The sequence below is a fragment of the Sprattus sprattus genome (genome assembly GCF_963457725.1).
Source record: "Sprattus sprattus genome assembly, chromosome: 12".
NCBI classification, from domain to species: Eukaryota; Metazoa; Chordata; class Actinopteri; order Clupeiformes; family Clupeidae; genus Sprattus; species Sprattus sprattus.
Window position 1 is genome coordinate 11,311,961 of NC_137910.1, and position 25,036 is coordinate 11,336,996.

Sequence of the window (25,036 nt, forward strand, 5' to 3'; positions counted from 1 at the left end):
AAGACTTGAATGTTTGTTTAAAATGTATTCCTGTTACAAAACTAAGACCAGATGATTAACCTGTACAGTAGCATGATACCATAATAAATCATCTAGATCTGTTAGACATTTGCTCTCTTGCTCTGGCAGGTCTATGTTAAGGCAATTAAACTCTTCCAACCATAGATACCAGTTTTATACATTGTAGATAAAACGCAGTTCCTGTGGTCCAACCTCTTTTATTGAACAATCTCCTTCATATTTCCGCCACAGAACTTTGACCCGAGCGCTTTTGATAGACATGTATACATGATGTCCATAATCCACAAACCATCTATCCAACCAGGCACACTTATTAACCTATCCGTGTATTAACTACTGATAAAATTATATAATTATTTTGATGTATGCAATCATATATTATTCACAAGATGTGGTTACATCCAAGCTATATCAATAATATATGTCTACGAGTTTCTGAGACACTAACCCACTTACCGTTGTACCAATATGCCAGTCTGATCCACAGCCATGCACCAGTATAGCACGCAAACAGACATCATCTCAAGATGAACTAGGTGCAATCATTCTGAAAATACAACCCAAGTGATACTAACGAACTAGCCTCTCATACAAAAATGGGACATACTCTTTAATACCAAGATGAAATATAATTCAAAAGCATTGATCAGCGTGCTTGTGGGTATATGTTTACTTGCTTCTGGTCGCCTGTCAACCTCTAGTGTTATATACGTGTGTGTGTTTGTGTGTGTGTGTGTGTGTGTGTGTGTGTGTGTGTGTGCACTGGTTGCTGTATTACCCCTCTGTTACATCAGCTGTGATTCCAGGCTTTGATGCACATCTGTGCCTGCGCATGTGCAAGCACACACATGCGCAAACACACATGCGCACACACGCGCATACACACACACACAGACACACAAACACACACACACACAAACACACACACGCACACACACACACATATGCACGCACATACATGCGCACACACACACATGCACACACACGCGCATACACACACACACACACACATACACACGCACACACACACACACACACAAAGCTGATGTGTGTTCAGCCTGCAGCTTAGTAGCTGACCAAATTGATTGAGAGGGACTCATGGAAAATCAAGTCAGTGTCATTTTCCTCCCCGGCAGCTCTCCATCTTAAACTAAGAGGCATTCCAATTGACTTCCTCTTTAAAGACATGACACAGTTTAACAGTGATTGCTGTATTTCATTGAACCATTTTCTTCTGAATCAGTCTGGGTTTGTTATGTCTGTGATGGCAATTGGATGTGATCATTTAGGGTTTTTTTATGGATAGTTTCATAAAAAAAATATACACAGACACAGACACAGACACAGACACACACAAGACAGCACAGACTATCTTAACTGTGATGCTGGTACCACACAAAGGGACCATGTAATCGCACAGCATATGCTCACACCCACACACACACACACACACGCACGCACACACACACACACACACACACACACAAACACACACTCGCATGCACACACACACACACACACACACACACACACACACAAGACAGCACAGACTATCTTAACTGTGATGCTGGTACCACACAAAGGGACCATATAAAAGCACAGCATATACACATACACACACACACACACAGACACATACACGCTTGCATGCACACACACACACGTACACACACACACACACACACACACACACACACACACACACACACACACACACACACACACACACACACACACACACACACACACACACACACACACACACACACACACACACACACACACACACACACACACACACACACACACACACACACACACACACACACTCACACAGCTGCTCGGTTGTCTGACCTAGTTTCTACGGTTGTGCTGATTGGGTGAGCTGCTGCTGTGCATTGTGAGTTTTCTGATTTGCATGTCTGCACAGTCACTGGCAGATGGCACCAGAGGATGGCCAGATAACAGTGTGCCCCAAAACAATGTTTGAGGAAACAAAAAATCCTGTGTACATTCATTTAAACATCCACTCAAACAAACATTCCAAGATATGAAGACTAAAACCTCTCTCTCTCTCTCTCTCTCTCTCTCTCTCTCTCCCTCTCTCCCTCTCTCTTTCTCTCCCTCTCTCCCTCTCTAACTGTCTCATTCTCTCCCTCTCTACCTCTTTCTCTCTCTCTCAGACAGGACTAACCGAGAGAGAATCCCACTCCTTCTAGAGCAAAAGTGTGCTCACTCCCCCCAGATCTCCTCCCAGAGGGCAGCAGCAGCAGCACTGTGACCCAGTGTAGGTTCCTCTGTGGTCACACTATTCGTGCTAGGCAGGAAGGAACTGATGACTGTGACGGTTATTCCAGTTCTCTCTTTAAATTAATTCCCACAACCCCCTTTGCTTGCACAGAGGAATCAGAGGGTCCAAAACACAACATTTTCATGATAAACATATACATTATTTAGATTTTTATCTGAATGGATACTTTTTGAGAAGCGTTTTCCCGCCACCACCAACACACACACACACAGAAACACACACCGCGCCTCATTGTCAGATGTTCCTCCAACCTGTCGGGAACAGACAGAGGATGTCAGGTCAACCTGCTTTTAAATGAGACATCTCTATTGTGTGTGTTATCTTTGCGCCTGTTATGTGTTCCTTAACCTTAAACACATGCTTGTGATGATACGACGACATCCCGACCTCTCTTTCTACATATGTACTCCAAGGCCCTGTCTGTCGTCTTGTATCTTCTTAACACAACCTAATTCATACAATCTACAACTACGGTATGTGAACATCCTTGCCCTGGTCTCTTACAGCAGTCGCCTGGTAACCTTAGAAGCACACCCCTCAGTCACCCGGTTGATCTGTCGTCTGGGTAAGATTTTCTCTGAACTTCCGATCTGCTATACATGTCCTCATACCTTCCCCCACTTCTCTGTTGCTTTATGACTAAACACTTCCTCTTTGCTATCATCACACTGCAAATATTCTCTTTAATGTCTATTTTAAGGTAAACAACTTGTACACTTTAACCTCTCCTTCATAACACTAGACCCTCTCTCCTGTTTTTTGTCCAAATTCTTGACATTGTTTTTTTACTCCAGCATCTCCTATGGGAAAGCGATCTTAGATATCTATCAGCTCACAAAGCTTGCGTCAGAGTACGCTAAATGGTGCCAGTATTTATGTTTATCAGGGCCAGATAATGTGTGTGTGTAGGATAATGATGGAGGAGCTAAATCTCTCTGTGTGTATTTGTTTGTGTGTGTTTGTGTGTGTGTGTGTTTGTGTCAGCTGGAGTTAATGTGGGTCAAATAAACTCTGAGATTGAGAGCGGTTTCAGAGGAGACACTAATCTGGGGGTCGGCTTTGTGCCTCTGATTGAAATTATTTTTAAACCTTTCCTCGGCACATCCCTGTGTCTGTTTGTGTGTCAGTGTGTGTGTATGTGTGTGTGTGTGTGTGTGAGAGAGATAGAGAGATAGATAGAGAGAGAGACAGACAGACAGACAGAAAGACAGCTTGAGCAAATGTGTGTGTGTGTGTGTGTGTGAGAGAGAGAGAGAGACAGACAGAAAGACAGCTCGAACGAGTGTGTGTGTGTGTGTGTGTGTGAGAGACAGACAGAAAGACAGCTCGAGCGAGCGAGTGTGTGTGTGTGTTCACAAGCTGGGTTCAGGGAGAGGGCGCCTTATGCGGTATTGATATGGGGAGCACAGAGAGTGTTATCAAAGACAGCTCCTCCATTCATTTGCTGGTGACAGATCGTAGCCTTGCGTAGCGGATCCAGCTCCAGGGGGAATGCTCGTAATCCTAATCCTTTTTACCCACAGGATTCCTTCCAATCAGCAGTCTGTCTCCAATGAAAGGATGCACATGTTTGAATGAGCAGACGCACACACATGTACACACAGGCACACACATGTACACAAAGGCACACATATGCACACACATGTACAGACACACACATACATGTACACTCAGGCACACACATGTACACACAGGCACACATATACACACTGTACAGACACACACACATACATGTACACTCAGGCACACACATGTACACACAGGCACACATATACACACATGTACAGACACACACACATACATGTACACTCAGGCACACACATGTACACACAGGCACACATATACACACATGTACAGACACACACACATACATGTACACTCAGGCACACACATGTACACACAGGCACACATATACACACATGTACAGACACACACACATACATGTACACTCAGGCACACACATGTACACACAGGCACACATATACACACACATACATGTACACTCAGGCACACACATGTACACACAGGCACACATATACACACAGGCACACATATACACACACATACATGTACACTCAGGCACACACATGTACACACAGGCACACATATACACACATGTACAGACACACACACATACATGTACACTCAGGCACACACATGTACACACAGGCACACATATACACACATGTACAGACACACACACATACATGTACACTCAGGCACACACATGTACACTCAGGCACACACATGTACACACAGGCACACACATGAACAAACAAACACACACACACACACACATGTACACACACACACACACACACGTACACAGGCACACATTTGCACACACATGTATACACACACACACATGTACACAGGCACACATATGTAGACACATGTACACACACACTTGCATCTTTCTCACTGCTTCCCCTTTGATACAGATGTGATTGTGTGACTTCCTCTCCCACAAGCTCTCTGCAAAATCTGACATTTGACTTTACAACACATATGATTGTGTGTGGTTGTGTGTGTATCCGTGTCTGTGTGTGTGTGTGTATGACAATACGTACTTGCCACAAAGAAAAGGTTTTGTAAAGCATGACAAGTCCTTTGTAATAAAGGTACATACACGTACATAGTACGTTTTTACTTCTCTGTGTTTACTATTCAACCCCCCAAGGTGAGAGTGAAATAGGAACCATTTTCCCATATGACCAGTAGCAAATAAAACATCAGTGTTATTGGAATCAAACCTTCATTGGTATCAACACGTGTTATTGTATTATTAACAAAAGAGTACACTGAATACACCATAGCTTGCTCTGTTGGTCTGGTTTGTGTCTTCAAAACCGTAGTTTATAAAGAGCTGCATGCAGATTTAACTTGGTGAGAAGATCTTGATTGCAATCAGCTACTACAGTATACAGTATAGTAACCAGAGATCTTTTTTTAGTGAAGGGATGTGTATTTGTTCAAGAGTTGGTGCGTGGTGTTCATTTGCATTTGTTGAATGTACATGGCCTTTCGTTCCTGGGTTTCTTCATGAGTTTGTGGGGTCTGGAGTTCCGGTGGTGGAAGGCTTGGGTGTTGTGCATGTTTATACCTCCTTCAGTGTCTGTTTAAATGCTGTCTGTGCGCGCGTGCAGACGGGCTTGTGCGCTGGTGTAGGCCATAGAGGAGTTGATGACTTTCTGTGTGTGTCTGTGTACAAAACCTTTGATAGCTCTTGGTGAGGGTTTTCCCTTTGGCCTGTGTTTAATTTCCACTTCCTGTTTTAAACTAAGCCTAATCCAAACACAGCTGTGCTCTCCAAAGAGGGGGGTATGGGGTTTGCCACGCTCTGCCTGTGAACAAACTTTAGAGAACACGGTTGACATATTCAACAGGCTCAGCAACATTCTCACAACTGCTCAATTTTTTTTCCAGGGGGATGGGGGTGGGGGTGGGGCAGCACCTAATTGGTTATTCAGAGCTGGTCTTCATGACTCCCCGACGGCCAACCAATTACAGCACACCATAACAGCTCCCCTCTATTAGCAACCGAGCATGGCTTTGATGTCTTTATCGACACAAGGAAGACAGGCACAGGGGCAAGGAGGGATGGGAAAGAGAACTCAAACCAAGAGTGAGAACAGTGAGCTCAGGGGACAGGAAAAGAGGGACAAGATGGACGAGGGGAAAAAGAGACAGCGGAATGGGAACCGGAGAGAGAGGAGGGGAAGGAAGGAGATGGTCAGGGATAGCAGAGCGGGAGGGAGGGAGGATTATATATCGCCGTCTTCCTTTCATTATTATGAGATTATTATTCGCCTCCTCTCCCTGCGACATGCTCGCTAATCTCATTATGGAGTACGGCCGCAGACAATGCACAAGAACCCTGCCACAGACGCAGACGTGCACACACACTGAACTAGACACACAACCTACTGCACACGGCCCAGTAGGGAGGGAGACCAAAGCAAGTTGTCAGTCATTACGTTGTCCTATAATTGTGTTCATGTCATGTACTGGGTCAGCAGGTCAGTGGGATATCCCTTAGCTAGGTGGTTTAAAAGCCATCCTCTCTGGTTTATCCCCTAACCCGATTTGTGTTGTCCAGTGTGGGAAGTTTCAGACTTTCTGTGTCACTCCAAAAACTTCAGGACATTTCCTGTTGTATACGCTCCCAAGTACGACTGTCTTATAGTTTGCTGAGATGTTTCTTCTCAACCAGGAGAACATGTCAGGAGTTTGTTTTGGTGTCATCTTAAAAGTACCACTTCTAATACATTCATTCAGGTGATTAAAGTTAATATTATAAGCCATGACTGAGTGTGTCACTCCAAAAACTTCAGGACATTTCCTGTTGTATACGCTCCCAAGTACGACTGTCTTATAGTTTGCTGAGATGTTTCTTCTCAACCAGGAGAACATGTCAGGAATTTGTTTTGGTGTCATCTTAAAAGTACCACTTCTAATACATTCATTCAGGTGATTAAAGTTAATATTATAAGCCATGACTGAGACAGAACAAACATTGTGTTGTGTAAAGTGCCTTGAGATAATGTTAGTGGCACTATATAATAACATTATTATAATTATATAATAAATGAACCAGCGCTAGGCAAAACGTCAACTCATCATCTACCTAAACCTATGTTGGAAACATAACTATTTTACCTGCCTGTTTGCAGCAGCAGTAACCAGCAAAAGTGTCAGAATGAATGGTCATTCATGCACACACATATTTGGTTTTTGCTATGAAGGATGGATTTCAACAGCAAAGCTTCTGATTTCAGGAATGAATTCCATTTAGCAGAACGGACCCTTCAGAGACTGACATCATTTATTAATTTAGCAGACGCTTTTATCCAAAGCGACTTCCAAGGATGTATACACATTTTAATTAGGGGCAATTAGGGGTTCAGTGTCTTGCCCAAGGACACTTCGACAGGGAACCGAACTAGTTCTGATTACTAAACGACTTATCTACCTCCTGTGAAAAAGCTAGAGCCAAGGCATGTGTTTCATACATGGATTCCAAACAAAAGGAAAATGGAAACGAGATTTATAGAATGTGTATTAAGAAAAGGTATTATCTGTCTAATGACATTTGCATTAAAAACTTCATCAGGAAATATTTGGGTAGACCCGTTTCACAAAGAGGAACGTCTCCTCTTTGTGAAACGGGTCTACCCAAATATTTCCTGATGAAGTTTTTAATGCAAATGTCATTGGCGTCTGTGTCACTGCCACAGCACAGTGGGTATTGCACAATGTAACTTTGGGGTACAGGGTGCGAGACCTCTCACGTGAACTACGTAAAGTCGTATGGCACCACCTCACACAACAACAACTAGACCCATTCGCTAGATATAAGAGGAAGCTTGAATATGAAAGAGTATGACGTAGGCTGTGACCTTATTGGGGTCATCCCTTTCTCAGGGAGATTTGTAGTTTTTCGCAAATGCCCAAAGTCATCGACCTGTTCTGTCTCAGCCTAGCATCCAAATTAAATAATCTTGCATCAAAGAGTTTGATCAGTCTTCATCAATCCCATGCAATAAGCCTGGGAGGTTTGATACCTTGAAAACCTAACTCAGCTGGCTTGTAATAAATTACACTGTCCAATGTATATTAAGCATGGCGCCAACAACAATGTATTAGATTACACTTACGACACTTCAAACGCTTTGAAACAAAGTATACGGGCTGATTATTGGTTAGGTTAGCGTTCCTCTTTGATGTCACTATAAATAAAACCATGCCGAGTGATGTTTGTGTGAACTCTTGTGATATTACTCTACCTTGTCAGTCTACGTGCTTCTTCGGCTTCTGCTGTTGTCTTTGCCGGTTCCATGTCCTTCTGCTTGTCAACAAATACGTGTAACACGGTCCTTTAGGGGGTCTCGAGGCGTGATTTGTATTTACGACAGTGGAGTACAAGTGATCTACATTCCGCAACTGCAGGGGGAGCCCAGTAGCAACAAATACCAATTGTCACGTTATTGGGCTTTAATGCTGCCTAGAAAATATAAACATATGTGTTCAAAGATGACTGAAGGCAGCCGACTATCTTAGTATCTGTAGTATTAAGTGAGTATTTGAGTATTAAAACTATTTAACATGCTTTTAGATTTTCATCTGGACCATGGGCCTAAATTTCAGTTGACAAGCATTTTGCACCTTTAACAAAATGAAAAAAAAAAAAACACTGTTAGACTGTTAAAGTGCCAATAATTACAATTAGTGAGGGTAGGAATCAGTGTATTCAGAGATAAGTTAATCACACATGAAACATTCACTGGTGACAATTATAGGAATACCTTACCAGCTGCTGCAGTTCAAACTGGAACTCAACTGCTTTCTCCATCTAACCCTGAGTAGATAGCAAGTATATTTTGCCAGACCTTGGTCAAATCATTTGGTCAGAGGTTAAGTCATGTATAAGTTTTTTAAGTATCTAGTTCAATAACCACTGCCAGTTATTAAGTCTGTCGGAGCCACAGCCATAGAAGCCTTTGAGCACTGCAAGAATTTGGTTATTTCCTCAGCGATATGTCCAATGCCGAAGACATCTGACGTCTTTGGGTTGATTTGTTTACCTTATTTTCTTTCCGTAATTTCTTTTCCAACCCTTTTTAATAAAAACATTTGAATAGCTTTTTATTAAAACATGGACATTAATTGCAATTAGCATGCACACCAGTTTGTCCTTTAAATGTTTAAGTCTTAACATTATTGCAAACACCGTTTCCCTGCTGTTTCGTGTATTAGATTTTTTTATTATCTTAGGATAAAAAAAACATTGACAATTACATGGGATGCCTTTTTTTCTTTTCTTTTTTTTTCTGCATAATTTAACGTTATACACAGTGGGGGAGGGGGGTGGGGGGAGGATGGCGTTGCCAACACACCTTAGCCTCCTTTACGCAGGCTGGCCCCACCTGAACCAACGGACTGTCCACTGCACTGGGTTCAGAGGTCACAGCCTGCAGACAGCACAAGAAGCATTCACAGTAAAGAGGGAGGGAGCAAGGGAGGAGGAGGAAGAAGAGGAGGAGATAAGGAGAGGAAGGGGGAGAGGGGAGGAGAGAAGAAAGAGAGAGGAAAGAAAAAAAAAGTGATTGCAGCACTGGCCTTGGTGTGGACAGGAGAGAGAGAGGGTCCTGTGTCCATCCCTCCTCTCCTTCCCTCTCCTGATTGCCTTGATTTTTCAACGCATTTTGTTGTCTTTGACACAAAAAGGGATTTTCTTTTGTTTTTTTTATGTACACAGAATAGCTACAGGACCTTCTCCCCTTCCCCAGCAGGCAACTGTGTCAATATCCGCACATAAAATAATAATTATAGTAATAATAAAATAAAACAATATATTGGTCAGGATATTTGTTTTTTTCTTTCTTCTATAACTGATGGCGTGTTTTCTTTTGAAGCGACACAAATGTTCTATTGCCGTTTGGGAGAGGGCGGAAAGGTACTTTCTTCAGTTCAGTTTTCAAGTTTTCTCCTTTTTTTCTCCGGTTGTGGGTTGGTATTTCATCTTCTTGTTGCGTTTTCTTGTTTTTTTTATGAGTTCACACTTTTGTAATCTGTGTGTGCTGCTCCTCGTCGAAAGGCTCGTTCTCGGGGTCGGAGTCAGTGGTGTCGGAATACCGGTAGTGATCCGGCTCGTTGTCGCTCACGTCTGGAGTGACAGAGGTGGACGTGCTGGCCTCAGAGTTTGAGGGCTCCTCCGCTGTCCTTGTGAAATACAACTTCACCTAGAAAAAAAAAATTAATGAATGGAAATAAACAAACAAACCTTCCCCAGTTCTGAACTAAACGCCAATGGTCAAATGCCATTTGTATTTGTCGGTCAGTTGTCTTTATTTTTCTAAACATGGCATGGACCATATCTTTCTATAGTGTTTCTGCAGATTAATAATATTTAGTAAACTGCCTCTTTAAGCATGGAGAAAGCTCACCTTAAAGTTGGGTGAGAAATATCTGTTGGCTTTATCTTTGTTGGCTTTGTCCAAGTCGTTTTTGGAGAGGGACAAGATCAGGTAGTCCCGGTCTCCGTCGGCCGCTCCGCCTCGGTCCATGGGGGCGCTCGGGGGTTGTGCCGGGAGCTCGCCGACGTCGTTCACCACTGACCCGTTCTCCACGTGCTCCTCGCTCTCCTCCGGCGGTCCCGGGATGAAATAGGTGTTCACCCAAAAGTGAAACATTTTGTCCTGAGGAGAGGACGATAGCGAGAAGGTTTAATGTTTGAGCATGTGTGCACACCAGTACATGCGCTCACAAGTGCATCCATGTTCAAATCACTGTTCACTCAAAAACTGAATTTACGAGATCACCTTTAAATGCGTTCTAATTTCATGAGGACTATTAGCCACCTTATGGAGCACACAACTAGCATCTAGACATTAAGCGAGAAGGATGATTTTGTTAAATCGGACCTTAGAGCCCAATGCACTACAAACTATTTTGAACTACTTTGAGCAGGCACAAAGTTGTTTGGATGTGTGTACACAAAACCAACTAATTAAAACCCATAATTACATTGGAATGATGGGCAGGCTACATGAGATAGGACATGCACCATAAACACAATTGGTCTGGTATTCAAAACGACGCACTTGGCGCACAATGCTTTTGACAGAGTCTGTGATGATATGCTGATATAAAAAAACCTAAATAAAATAACAAGAGCTAAATTAAGTCTGACCGCCAAGTTCGCCTGATCTGTGAATGAATGACTGAAAAAGGAAGTGTTTGCCTGCCTCCTCATGCAATTCCTAAACCTGATGGGGGGGGGGGGGGGGGGGGGGGGGGGGGGGGGTTGATAAGGGTTCAACCAAAATGTCTACTTAGGCTGCGCTCATGGCTTACGATGAAAGCCAGTGTTTCCCAGTACTCTGCCTGGTACTGCAAAGTGAGTCATATTTTCACCCCTTTCTTTTTATTTCAACAAAGAGATCAGTTAAGACCGTGAGAAAGTTTGTGCTCGCAGGAGCTTGTGCCGACTGGAGTGGGTTGGACTGACCTTCTTCATCATCTTGTTTTGCTTGTGGAAGAACTCCACCTTTATGTCGCCACACACGGGCAGAGGCTGCGGGAACTCAAAGAACACGTGCTTCTCTTCCCGTCGGGTGTGCACCGGGTTGGAGGTGTGAATCTTAACCTTAAGCTGGTACACCACAAACTGAGGGTCTGGAAGGAGGAGGAGGAGGGAGCAAAACATGGATGGAGATAGGGGTGTGAGGAGAGAAGGAGGAAACAAGGAAGATTGGCCAGAGATGAAGACGAGAGAGGGGTGAGAAAACAGAATGTGAGACAAGCGGAATTGCACAGACAACCACACAGAAAAGGTGTTAAAACACCATCACGTCATAGGTCTGCATATAACAACATTAACCAACCCATCCCCCCCTCATGACATGTTAGAACAGGAAAGCACAAACAACAAAAATAAACACCAAAACAGAGTCAGGAGAGAGAGACAGAGGAAAGAACTGACCAAAAGCACCAGATCTTACAGAACCCAAACACACACCCAGAGCCACCACCAGAGCCAGTAAGGGCTGAACCGGGCCCTATTCTGTGGAGTCAGTGATGTAATAATACGCATCATCTAACCCCTAAACAGAGGAGTGTGTTCAGCCAATTTAGTTTGTGTCCAACATCACTTTGATCCAGAAATGACGGCATACATTTCCCAGGAGGCTGCAGTGTGGGAAGTGAACTCGTGCCCTAGTGGCGGCTAGTGCTGCCCTTTAGCCCGTGACCTCTGCCTCACTTCAGCACGTGCCAGCAGAGCGCATGAGCTCGCCTCTTCACAGACAGGAAGTGATGACTTGTGTTGGTTAGTGCGACGGTTAGTGGCAGGCGTCAAAGTTAACCTCAATGTGTATAAACCTAGCCGGTTGCCATGGAAGCACGGCGAAGACGCTCGCAGCCTAGCACTGTGACGTGGTGGTTACATTTGGGCTGTAGCTGTTCAAGTATGCTCGAGCCCCCAGCACATTACACCCGGCAGAGCAGGTTTTGCTAGTGATCTGCAACATTGAAATTAGTCTGAACTGAACCGTCTGTGAGGTACTTCAGGTTTTTATTGTTTGTTTTTTTTTGCTGTGTGGAGCTGACTCCTATGCTGCCTTGTGTTGCCATGGCTGGTGAGGTGGGTGCTCTGTGAGGTTGCTCGCTCTCAGTTAATGATGTAGTAAATTAAGGCTGTTTTACCCCAGTGCCAGCTCGATTTCTTGAAGCCCTGGGAGTTGAGTTCGCTCCTGTTTTTTACTGTACTGTCCCCTTAGAGAGAGAGAAGGAGGTTAACACACACACACACACGCGCCCTGCTGAACCACTGGGGAGGGGGGAAAGGGGGGGGATGTGTACGGCCTGGCGGTCTCAACACACACACACACACTGCTTCGTTAGGGGTGCAACGGCCTCACACACTTGTTCCAGCGACGCCGTTCAAGTGCAAGGCTTTGTGTCACGAGTGACACAGCGGTGGTGGTTTGTGCGTTTCCTGAAGCCGCCTTACAGGTAGCAGCTGATGTGAATGTTCTTTTTGTTGTGCACGCCAGATTGTGACCGCCGTTTCCCAACACCCTTTCTCCCCCCAGTGTCCCCCTTATGCATAAGATCACAACATCTATTATAACTCTTTGACTAAGACTACGACAGACTTACAGTGTGTGCCTGGTTTAGTATATACAGGTATAGCAATAAAACTAAATAAAAAAAAAGATTCATCTGTTAATAGATAGAAATAGGCTTACAACCAAATCTTAACTGTTGCACCACTTGAATTTGGTCCTGTGCGAATGTCATTTCCCAAGATTCAATAGTGTTTGTAGTCAACTTGACCAGTTGTTCTATAACATTTTGAGCCACAATCCCACTCCATCCAGATTATTCTCCATCACACCAGACCAGGTTTCTTCCTGTTTGTGCAATAGATTGCCATCAGCACAGTTCCCCAAAATATTATATTACACTTTACCGCTATCAAATAGATACAAGAACTTTCCAGACCACATACACATGAAGCGAGATTTGTACAAACTAGTCCCCTTGCCAGTGCCTTACTGTCAATCTAGTTTCCATGCAAACCATCTCCATCATAATGTTCCATTAATATGTTTTCCGTCTGAAGATGCACTAAAACAAAAGTAGAGTCTTAACCGGATGGCTGTTATGTCTAGTTGGATTTTCTGCATATGACTTGACTGAGGATATTACGGTATAGGCTGTGAGCAAATTAAACATCGATCTCTTCTGGAGCCTGCTTGACATAGCAAAACCCTTTATTCAGTCAATTCGATTTGTCTAGCACTATTGGATAATTTCATTTCCAGGGTCCAATTAGATCTAACAAACTAAACTGACTTGAAAACTAGTCAAACCCTAACCGTGTGTGTGTGTGTGTGTGAGAGTGTGTGTGTGTTGAAACATTGCACCCCTAACATTTGCAAATATACTTAACAGATATTCAGTTGTCAAGAACTAAACACACACAACTCCTTCAGTGCAATCCCCATTCTGCTGTGTTGCTCCTTTCTTCCAATGTCACTTCCTGTTTCTCACAAACTTTTTTACTTTGATACCTTTGGTTTTAAATGCATTGATTAGAGTCCAAATCAGAATAGAGCCCTCATATCCGGGTGAAGAGAAGAGATAGAGGTGGGGAAGGTAGTGAATGAGGGGAGGAGAGATGGAAAAAAAGGAAATGTCCAGGTGGTTGTCGACCAACGAAGCACCCCACATTTTACTATCTGTAGGTCACGACAACCAGGGCGACAGAGCCAAGAGCCAAGAGGAACACAAGTGTACGCTCGAGTCACGAGGAGCATGCAAGAATGTTAACGGAGAACCTCCTTCACAAATGTACATTTTCACCACAGCTATTTTTCACTTGCCGGAGTTCACTGCATTTGGCAGTCAAAACTCAAATGTGTTCATAATTATATACATTTTTGCTTATGCAGACAACACAAACCAACTCAGGTCTGAAGAAGTAAATAATACAAACATATGTTCTAAAAGCCTGCAAATAAACTAAGGGCAAAATTGATTTCAGTGAATTTCTATTGGTCTTAAGAGAGGTAGGAACAAAACACATGCACGCACATAAACTCATATGGCCGAGTGTGAGTGTACGTGTGTGTGTGTGTGTGTGTTAAGACTTACTGTTGGTTCCTCCGCCAAACATGGGCACAGTCTCGAACACCATCTTGTGAAAGAGGAGGGCGACGGGCCGGTACTCCAGCTGTTTCTTGAGCAGGTAGCTGTAATAGTACACGTACCGCCGCTGGCTGGGGATGGTCACCCCCTGGAAGGCAAACAAAGACACAGGGTCGCAGTCAGTGGAGGGAGAGGAGATGCCACTTCAACACGAAGGCAGAGGCAGAAGAGAATGTAGTCATAGCACACTCTCTGTTTCCTAGAGTGCAATACTAACAGGCCTTTTGAACATGCCTTTTGGTGAAGGATGGCCTTAAAAGCTATTTAAATGCTCTCTACACACTCGTACACCAGCTGCACAAGTGCTGACTTAATGTGATCACCCATGTTTATTTGTTTATCGTTTTAAACTGTGAGGGTCAGAACAAAAATTGCCTGGATGCTACGTAATGGAACGCAGGAATTTCAAACATTCTGGCTTCCAACCTGCCATGAACGACAGAACAAGGACCTCAACACGCACCTTCTTATCCCTGGTCCTGACTTCGCCGTAGAAGTCCAGGGCTTCTTGGGCCTCCTGAAACTTCCTGCGATGCAGCAGATAGGCACAAATCATGACCCCCGTGCGACCTTTGCCTGCCTTGCAGTGGATGGCGGCCACATGATTGTCGTCTTCGCTCAGCCATTGGTCGAGGTCCTCGCAGAACGGCTTGATCAACTCCAGCTGAGGGGGGTTGTGGTCTTCAAAGGGGTATTGTGCAACTGGAAGAAAAAACAAAAAGACTTAACCGCTCTGGCTCTCCTGTAAATGGGATGGGAATCAATGGCAATTGGACGGATCACCACGGTCTACCCTGTGCTTAAATTAAACATCACCACATCTCTACTCTCCCCCCCCCCTCCCTTTTCTGTGTAGAACAACACTGCACCCAGACATCAGATAAAGTAGTCTAAAGATGGGTTAAAGAACCGATGAGGTTTTTTTTTGTGGCTCAAAAACACAAGTAGGCATCATAAATTCTACTCACCTCTGCAGTTGAATTTGGCAGTATCGTAGTGTCGTTCTGCACATCTGAAACAAAGCAACAGACTTCATGTAAGACTCCGCATCTTTTTCTCTCCTCAAAACAAACAATCAAACGGAAAAAACACGGCATGCATTCCAGTCGACATGTCTACGCATCAAGGGTTTACTTACAGATTATATATCTTGTAATGGTTTTTGTGTTTTGAGTCCAAAAACCTGAAGAGAAATGTCAAAAGAGAAGGAGGAAAAGGGGAAAAAGTTGAAGATCTGAGATGATTGATTGAAACCGCTGTGGTCGACAGTGTTCCACTTCTGCTATAAATATACATTACACAACCTTCCAGTATGTCCTCAGACTCGGAACACACATCCACAACTTTCTCAGTCACTTTGCTCTACAGCTGGACATCTTTGTTCTACATCTCACGTAAAGCAAAGACGCAGCTGTATGTTTGATGTGCATTCCATCGTTCAAGAGCAGTCATTTCTATACAACACGGTTCATCTTAACATCTAATATCTGCCAACATTAGGAATATAAATATCATGTTGGATTAGTCATTATGATTACATGGGTATTATTATGTCAGTCACATTTTCTGTGAAGTGTGTGTGTGTGTGTGTGTGTGTGTGTGCGCATGCTCACCTGACTACATCGTCTATATTATTTCTGTAGACTCCTTCCAACCTTTCCGCTGGAAAACCCATGGCGATGATATTCGGATATATGTCTGAAGACCTTGAGTTAAGTAAACATACAGTCCCACTAGGACATAGCAGTTCACTACTGCATGGCAAAGTCTGTCAAAATAATCACATTGACGACACATCTGCATCTTTCATTGTCAGCATTACACTGCCAGCACTACAGCAATCACAACAAAACAGGAAGAAAAAGCAGTTCCTTGTCTATTGACATCATGACATACACAAACTTCATTTCACCCACTCAAAAAGGCATTCTAGACAAACCAGGCATTCAAACACGGTGAATGTCTTCTCTGCCAGGATCCCCCATTTTAACCACACTGGCAATGTGATTAGGAGCCGTTAACTGGTGGGTGGGGACAAATCTGGTGTCCCCACCCACAAACAGCCATATCATCCTACAGTTTTGTTTCAACCACGCGTTACAGCCATGCGTTACAGTCACAAGTGGATCTGCTATTCTTCGGTTGCACAGATATCACACAAACTCACAAATGAACCAAGAAAAGCAAACGCACACACATACTTGACTGTAATCCCTTCACCATGCCTCTGTCCCTATTTTCTGCTCTCTCTCCCTCTCTCTTTCGCAGTGCTCTGCACAAGCTCTGGGAGTGCAATGCTTCACTCATTTGCAGAAGTGGCCCTTTCTGAGAATATCCTTTCAAAATGGAAACCCTGAATGTTTTTAATTGGATGAGTCAAGTTGTATTTTTAGCACCGGTACATTTCAAGTGCTCAAGTGCATTTTTTTTTTTCATTTCACAAAGAAACAAAGGTGGACAGAGGAGGGGGCTTAGTGCCGCTTCCAGCATCGGAGGCTGAATGAAGAGGTGAAGCCCAAGCTTGCAGGACATACGAGGGGTTTTCGGTGGTTCTGGTCTCTACTGATTTGCAGTGATTGTCCTCCTGTCACATTGTGTACATTTTAAGACATTAAACGATAAACTCCCTTTTTCTGGGATAATGCATTGTTCTTTGCATAGGGGGGTGGAGGGAGGATAACTGGGGAAAGCTGCTCTTTTCCTAGCAGTATAACTTTGAAAATTCCACTGCTCCAAGGTCTTCAATGCAAAATAATACAAATAGCTGAAAAACATCATTTCATCAAACTTTGCTATACGTTCAATTATAATGACGAACAATGTTTAAAACTACGAAAAATAAAGTATAAAAAGACGGATAACATGTAAACTGCAACAGTTACAACTAGTTACACGTCTAGGAGGAAGACGGACTCTACAGATGGTAACACTCAAGATAGCCTAAACTTTCTACAGTCCAACATACAGCAATCTACTAAAGTGACATAAGTTTCAACACTGTCCGGCTGCGTTAACAAACCAGGAAACCAAAGAGACCGGCATCAGTTCCTGCATAATATTTTGCATATGCACAGCACAGAATGCGGGCAGCAAGTTCCTATGGTGGATTGGAGTAGAAGGTTACAAGAAATACTAACATCATTAAAAGGACTTTTAAGGAGGGAGCTTTGAGCTGAATTCTGTGTTTCGAGTGTTTCTGTGATTCCTGCATCCAAACCTGTTTGATGCAGGATGTATATGCAGCTTGTGTAGAGGAACTAAACAGAATATGAATTCCACTGAAAGTATGTGTGTGTGTGTGTGTGCATGTGTTCCTCTGTGTGTATAAACTCTTAAAGGGCAGTAAAGAATATGTGTATAAGACAGTGTGATTGTGATTGTGTGTGTGTGTGTGTGCTTGACAGGCAGTGTTTGTGTGTAGATGTTTGTAGTGTGTGTAGATGTGTGTGAGTGTGTTAGGCCTAGGCGTCCCTTCTGTGGGCTCTCCCCTTCCACTCCCCCCCCCACCCGATAGCGGCTCAGCAGTGCTCTATTTTAAGGTCCGTTCCCAGAACTCAGATACTGCGTTACATAAGGGCACAGGGCCATATTGTTTTAGATACCATGGCAGAGAGAGCAGGAGAAAGGAGGAGAGAGAGAACGCAGGCGTACACCGAGTCATTACGGCATTTCACCACTTACTCACATGAGTTTTTGGGGGCGTGGGCGTGGGTGTGTGTGTGTGTGTGTGTGTGTGTGTGTGTGTGTGTGTGTGTGTGTGTGTGTGTGCGCCCACGGAGGTGCTCCACCACGTCAACCATGCTTTGGCTCGTGTGCTAGAAATGCACCTCGCCTCGACACCTTCATGTGGTCTCTTCTCACACACACACAAAGTTAACAAATTATCAATCTGATGTGACAAGTATACCCCCTCCACACACAAACACAAACACACACACACACGTGCCCAAACCAGGGTGCTAACATTCTTGAAAAGCTGATACTGATTCCACCCATTTATTCAGCCACCCCCATCTCATCCACAACTTCCCAAATCTGTGTCCTGCAGCTTGCGTCTGCCCAGACCCACGACTGCACAATACACATTTCAGCAGCCAGATTATTGTCTCTGTACATAATTAAGACGTACAATTCAATCTTCTGACATGGCAGCTTGTATGACCTCTGACCTTTTCTCCAGCAAGCTTGACAGGATCCCAGACCACCTAACAGATGTGGGAGACTTCTGTTATGTTAAAGCAATGGATACAAGCTATTTTATGTTACCCCCAACCGATAAAACAAAGGCTAGCATCACCATCAGTAGCGTTCTATGCACCATTGCTAAGACATACTAGAACGCAGCATGAAATATTAACAGGAGTTAGGCTACAACATTGAACGTTTTGCAACAATGAGCAGATTTGTTCTGTGTTATACCATTCACTGACAACAGCACAGGTAAAATCATTACATCTGGCTGACCACTGGACTAGCTTAAAATGTAAGCGTGTCTTTTTCTTCTACGGTTTTAACTTTAAGGTAACTACATTACATGTAGGTGGATTAGTGCATGGATTAATGTCATCATGTGCATTCTAGTTTGATCTGAAAGCCATTTCTAACATAGACATGGTACCTAATACATCAATAAAAAACAATCACTTAAATTCCATCAGACAGCCTCTTCAAAGGCCTAACAATCTCACATCCAATGTAACTACTATACCATGCTGACAGTAACCTGGAATTTGATCTCACTAGTCTAAGGGGTCATTATTTCCCATTCCAGGTTACAAATTCAGTTATGCAAAGTATAGATCGGCAACAAAAACAAGAGCTGGACAATATATGTCTTCTTTATATCCAGACGGAACACTGGATAATCCTAGAACCCTTGAAGTGCACAACCTTGAACTTCAAGGCCTCATCCCACCAGGACTGCCAAACTGCATTTTCCATTCAAGGAGAGCATAAACATGCATCACTGCTATTACCCTAGGTGCACATTATACACACAAACCTCTGGCAATATAACGCCAGTGACTTTGCCATTAAAGCTATTCTTCCAACCGTCTTATTCCTACAAATTATGTGCATACATTTTCTAATGCAACACCTACAACCTATTATTATTGAGCCACAAGTAAAAAGTTATTTGAAAATGTTCACTTAACCTTACTTTCAGTACAATCCACACAGTTGAAAATATGTCGGATCTCTGGAGCCTGGCACATAATGGCAATTTTCTAAAACGAATGACAAACACCAGTGAAAGTATGATTATATTAGTCAGAATCTGACGAGAAAACTATATTGGCTGGCCACAGAGCTAGCAAGGCAAGATCCCTTCTAACCTAGTTGAGTGGCTAGCTAAATGGAACGACATTAAATTAGCTAACATTAACTGTCACCTCATATGAAACGTCAAATAAATTAACACACCATAATAGACTTGTAACTTGTCCATCAACAACAGAAGTTTACACGGCATAAGATAACGAACAGACTACAGAGCGAATCATTTAAGATAGCTAACGTTATACTCTATCAAGACATGATCGGACGCTTACAGAGCACTGTTTGAAAACGAGCCCTAATTAACAGGCTAAGGAGCTAGCTAGGAACGTTACAAGTTATAATGCTAGCCAGCATGCTGTTTGTATCTGTCAATTAACAACTACACAGCTTGACTCATTTTACAAAGTAGTAACATCCAATGTAACATGTACACAAACGTAATAATCAAATGCTACAATATTTACTTAGTTCCGGTGGCTCGCAGGCTTGCCATAAATCTGTCATATGGGATCTCGAGTATCACCGATCACAGAGATTTTTAAATTAGCTAACAAGCTAATGGTAGCTAACATGTCAGTAACTAGCCAGGCAAATAGCTACGGAAAAAATACTTACAGAACAAGCTAGCATTAGCAAGCTCAACAGTAGAACCCAGCGTTTCTGCTGACATTTACCCTAAGGTTGTATCAGCTGCGTTTAAGGGTGCAATACGTTAAATGCATTCTACTGGCAATGCATTTGTGGAAAAGGGAGCACCTCTATCTAGCTAATGTTAACTGTAAGGCAAGGATACATGTCAAGTCCAAATCGAATCCATCCTCTTGATACCTTCGTTTGTTTCGACTTACAATTTCCTTGATTATTGCAGCCATTGCAAAGTCCTTCAGGTTCTATCAATTACGTAAATGTATATTGGCTTCCTCTTGCAATGGCTTTGTCCCACGATCACCCTTGCTTCTCCTGGTTTTGCAGCTCCTTCCTTTACGGTGACAGGGCTAGCGGGCTAGCACAGTGGTTGTCGTTGTGAATAGGATTAGAATGGCCTCTGGATCATAAAGACGGGCCTTGCTCGGCTCCACCACAGCAGGCCCGACTTTCCCAATCCTGGAATTTGTCGTGCGACCCACCAAGTGAGAAGATATCCAATAATCGACAAGCCTGATCGGAACGCATTAGACACGGCCAAAGTCTTTGGGTCCGCTACAGCCGCCGTGATTAGGTCCACCGAGAGGAGAGAACCCTCTCCATTGCTGCTAACGCAGAAAATTCAGACAACCCTTTCCCAGGCAACTCACGACGTAGCTAGCTAGTTGGCTAGCATTTCTAGCTAGCAACAATGGCTAGCTAGCAGCCCCTTTCTTATCCAAAATCGTCCTAGCGACGGATCATCATAGTCCTTAAATTGAACAAATACGCAGGGAAAGTGACAGGCTCCACCTTAGTTTGAAATAAAATATGTAGCGGTCACTGTTTCAAGGGATAATATGTAATGGCTTCGTCCGAGGAATCATCTTTTCGCGATTCTCTCCCAGCTGAACTCTCAAACTTCCATCATGGCTTCCAACAGAGGAAAAAAGAAGGTAGACCAGGCAGACTTTTAGTAAATATCCTACCGCCGTGAATAAATAGATCTACAATACCTCATTTATGTCAAAGTATATTGTGCATTCAGCTTAAACATGTTTAAATGGATTTAAATAAATGTAAAAGTAAAAAACAAGCAAACATCTTTCGTAGATAATAAACAATTACGGTAATCTCCTTTGTTAGTCGCGGAAGGACACGACTCCAGCACGGGCAGCAATCTTCCCTGTCAAAGTGGTCACGTGTTTTGATAATTGGGGAAGTTTCCAATACACCGCGCTAACTGGTGATGTATTGTTTCATTTAGTGATCGAAGCTATGTTTCACAACCAAATGCATCTGCTACGCTGAAATACTTAACTGTAATGTAATGTTTTCATGAAAAGGGACTGGCAGTAGCTTGACGATAGGCGAGTTAGACCATAAAATGGAGTACAGTGTCTAGTTAAACGTTTAGGACAACATGATTTACGACAACACAGTTATTATAACCGTCTTATAAATATTTGGTCAATGCAGAGCAGTGAATTGTCAACATGAAGGCAATTGTTTGCATCTAGCTAGCACTGATACTGCAACTTTGGGTCAATAAATCAGTGCTTTCTTGGCGACTCAATTTGCGCCCTCTGGTTGGAAGTCACGGTAGTGACATCCTTAGTTCTCTGAGTACACCCATTAAGGATTTGCCTGTTTATTTATTATTACACAGGCCCCTATAAAATTGAATTTTAAGTCGCTTATTTCACAGATGTTTTTTTTTCAAAGTGACTTACAAATCATTTAAACATTTTGAAATCAGAACAAAAATAACAAAAGTTACTAGTCTATTTTTTGCACTATGTGGCGAACGGGCCACATTGTGGGCTGTCCCCTGTGTCCACACTGTGAAATAGGTAATCTGTATTAAATTCCTTATAGGCTACTTGCGCTGTTAGACAAGACCTATGGAATTACAGCTGACGTGAACTATGTGCTTACCATAGCCAAACTTCCCCAGAGGCTTGTTAGGCTTACTTCTGTGGTGTAACATGAACGTCATCCTTTTAAATGTCCGGTGTAACAGGACATCTTTACTACAGTACCATCAAGACTTGCACAAAAGGGCCTATAGGTCTGTCTATCAAAATCACTTGTCTGTGAAAACACACATAATTGTATGCCCAAGCATGTGGTGACTCTACGGCCTGCTCCTTTTAACATGGACCAACCACACACCCACATTATCAACCTACGGCCGGTTCATGATAGTGCAGCCAGTAGGTAGACAACCTTCTTCAAGCACAACCCTGTCTTTGAAGACAAGGGCATCAGTTATCTTCAGTCTGCATGCTTCACCCCTTGAGCTGGTTGAGAGTACCTACCTGCTTTCCTGCTCAGTGTTCACTATAAAAAATACCATCAATACCAACAGTAATGCGACAGGAGCTGCACCATTAACAGGTTAATGACTTCAACAGGCCAAGGCCAGTGGGCAAAGTTAACACATTTCTGAGTGGTCAATACTTCTTCTAAGAACCCAAGAGAGCCATGACATGGGTCTGATTGAGATGGAGGAGAATGCGGTTCAGGAGAGATGCAGAAGTTTAAGACTGGCATAGAGGTGCATTTATCTTATCATTGCTAGTTTATTGCCTTTAATGTGCATTAAATTACCCATTTGTTGTTATACAGTCAGCACTGTACCCCACTGTTTCCACAGTATTACCCATCTTTACACCTGCGTATCTGCATCAGACATCATTGTCATGGATTTCATCTGTCATTTTCATGGAAGTGTTTAGAAATAATGTTCCTGAGCATAAACATGTATTGTCAGTTTCTATTTCAGATTATTGTCACTCAGGGTTTATCAGGGTGACCACAAGACCACTTTTCATGTGCTGTTAACCTGATCCATTTAGTCTGTTCTGCACAGGCCCGGGGTTCTGTTGGGAAAGCACAGAGGGTCCAGTTGGCGGATTTAAACAGGGTAACCTGGAACGCACCAGATCAAACAACCTTATCTGTGCTTTCGCTACCGGGGAATTCCCTCTCATGAGCCTGTTGCTCAGGTACAGGAGAACACTCATCTCATTTCTCTTTAAGCTGTGGAATCAGCTTAGTGTCATCTGCAATCAGTCACTCCACTAGAACACTGGGGCACATATCTGGGGCACCTGTGGAGAATTTGGAGTTAATTGATTCTTAATAGAGCTAGTATTCACACCCACTGACCTGTAGAGCATCTTCTTAAGCCAGTAAAGATTGATGGTTTTGTACAAGTTACTAAAACATGGAAGTACTCTTCATTTGTGTAACTCTGGTCAGTGCTACATTTTCAGGTAGAGACATGCAAATATTTCAATCTGAGCTATTTGTTTTGAGTCTTACAGTGGTGTGGTCTTTCTTAGTCATGCAACCTTGTCTATTCAGTACTAACTGACAAAAGAAGATCCGGTACAAGTAGGCTACAGATGCTATCTCAGAGACACCTGCAATTTTGACATAACTCAGACAAGAATATGTCTGGATTTATGTAACTGATTGTCTTGTTTAAATATCAGAAAATTACAGGTCTATCTATTCTGTATATTTTATATATTAAGATTACTGTACATAATAGCTATAATGAAAGACGCTCACAAGACTCAGAAATAGCTATATGAGGAGTGCCATGAACACATAACCTGTGAAGCTTGTGTACACACTATAAGTCCATTTGTTCCTTTATGGTACATATTTCAAGGCAGTGATGTTTAAAAAAAAAAAAACATTATCAGAGATAAATCAAAATGCTATTTTCATGTGGCATGTAAAGATAAGCAATTGAGTATGCGTTGTAATATATTATACCACCCTTACTTTTTGCCACCTTGAAGATGACAGTTTTCAGAAAATTTGAAAAAAAATGTTTTAATCATGTTCTAAGCACTATTTGGATGGCAAACATACAGCCGCGGAAAAAATTAAGAGACCACTTCAAAATTATCAGTTTCTCTGGTTTTACTATTTATTGGTATGTGTTAAAGTAAAATGTAAATTTTTGTTTTATTCTATAACCTACTGGCAACATTCCTACCAAATTTCAAACAAAAATATTGTCATTTAAATCATTTATTTGCAGAAAAATGACAATTGGTCAAAATAGCAAAAAAGATGCAGTGTCTTCAGATCTTGAATAATGCAAAGAAAACAAGCTCATATTCATTTTTAAACTACACAATACTAATGCTTTAACTTAGGAAGAGTTCAGAAATCAATATTTGGTGGAATAACCTTGATTTAAAATCACAACTTTCATGTGTCTTGGCATGCTCTCCACCAGTCTTTCACATTGCCGTTGGGTGACTTTATGCTACTCCTGGCGCAAGAATTCAAGCAGCTCGGCTTCTTTTCATGGCTTGTGACCATCCATCTTCCTCTTGATCACATTTCAGAGTTTTTTTTATGGGATTCAGGTCTCGAAATTGGGCTGGCCATGACAGGGTCCTGATCTGGTGATACTCCATCCACACCTTTACTGGCCTGGCTGTGTGGCATGGAGCATTGCCCTGCTGGAAAAAAACACTTCTCAGAGTTCTCTCTCTTCTCTCCTAGTTCGTCTTCTCTGATGAGTCCAATTTCACAGTAGGTGCAAGACTCTGT

The 25,036-nt window shown here is 42.8% G+C and overlaps 1 protein-coding gene across 1 annotated transcript; it reads right to left on the bottom strand.

Moving 5' to 3' along the window:
- Positions 1-9,075: 9,075 nt before the first annotated feature.
- Positions 9,076-21,380, bottom strand: LOC308373743 (phosphatidylinositol 3,4,5-trisphosphate 3-phosphatase and dual-specificity protein phosphatase PTEN-like). The gene is made up of 10 exons (XM_080849373.1): positions 20,622-21,380; positions 16,162-16,246; positions 15,687-15,731; positions 15,517-15,560; positions 15,012-15,250; positions 14,495-14,636; positions 12,539-12,607; positions 11,343-11,509; positions 10,279-10,530; positions 9,076-10,074 (listed from the first exon to the last, which is right to left on the bottom strand). Exons 1-10 carry the CDS (start codon positions 20,698-20,700, stop codon positions 9,889-9,891), a joined length of 1,308 nt encoding a protein of 435 aa, XP_080705499.1. The 5' UTR covers positions 20,701-21,380; the 3' UTR covers positions 9,076-9,888.
- Positions 21,381-25,036: the final 3,656 nt, after the last annotated feature.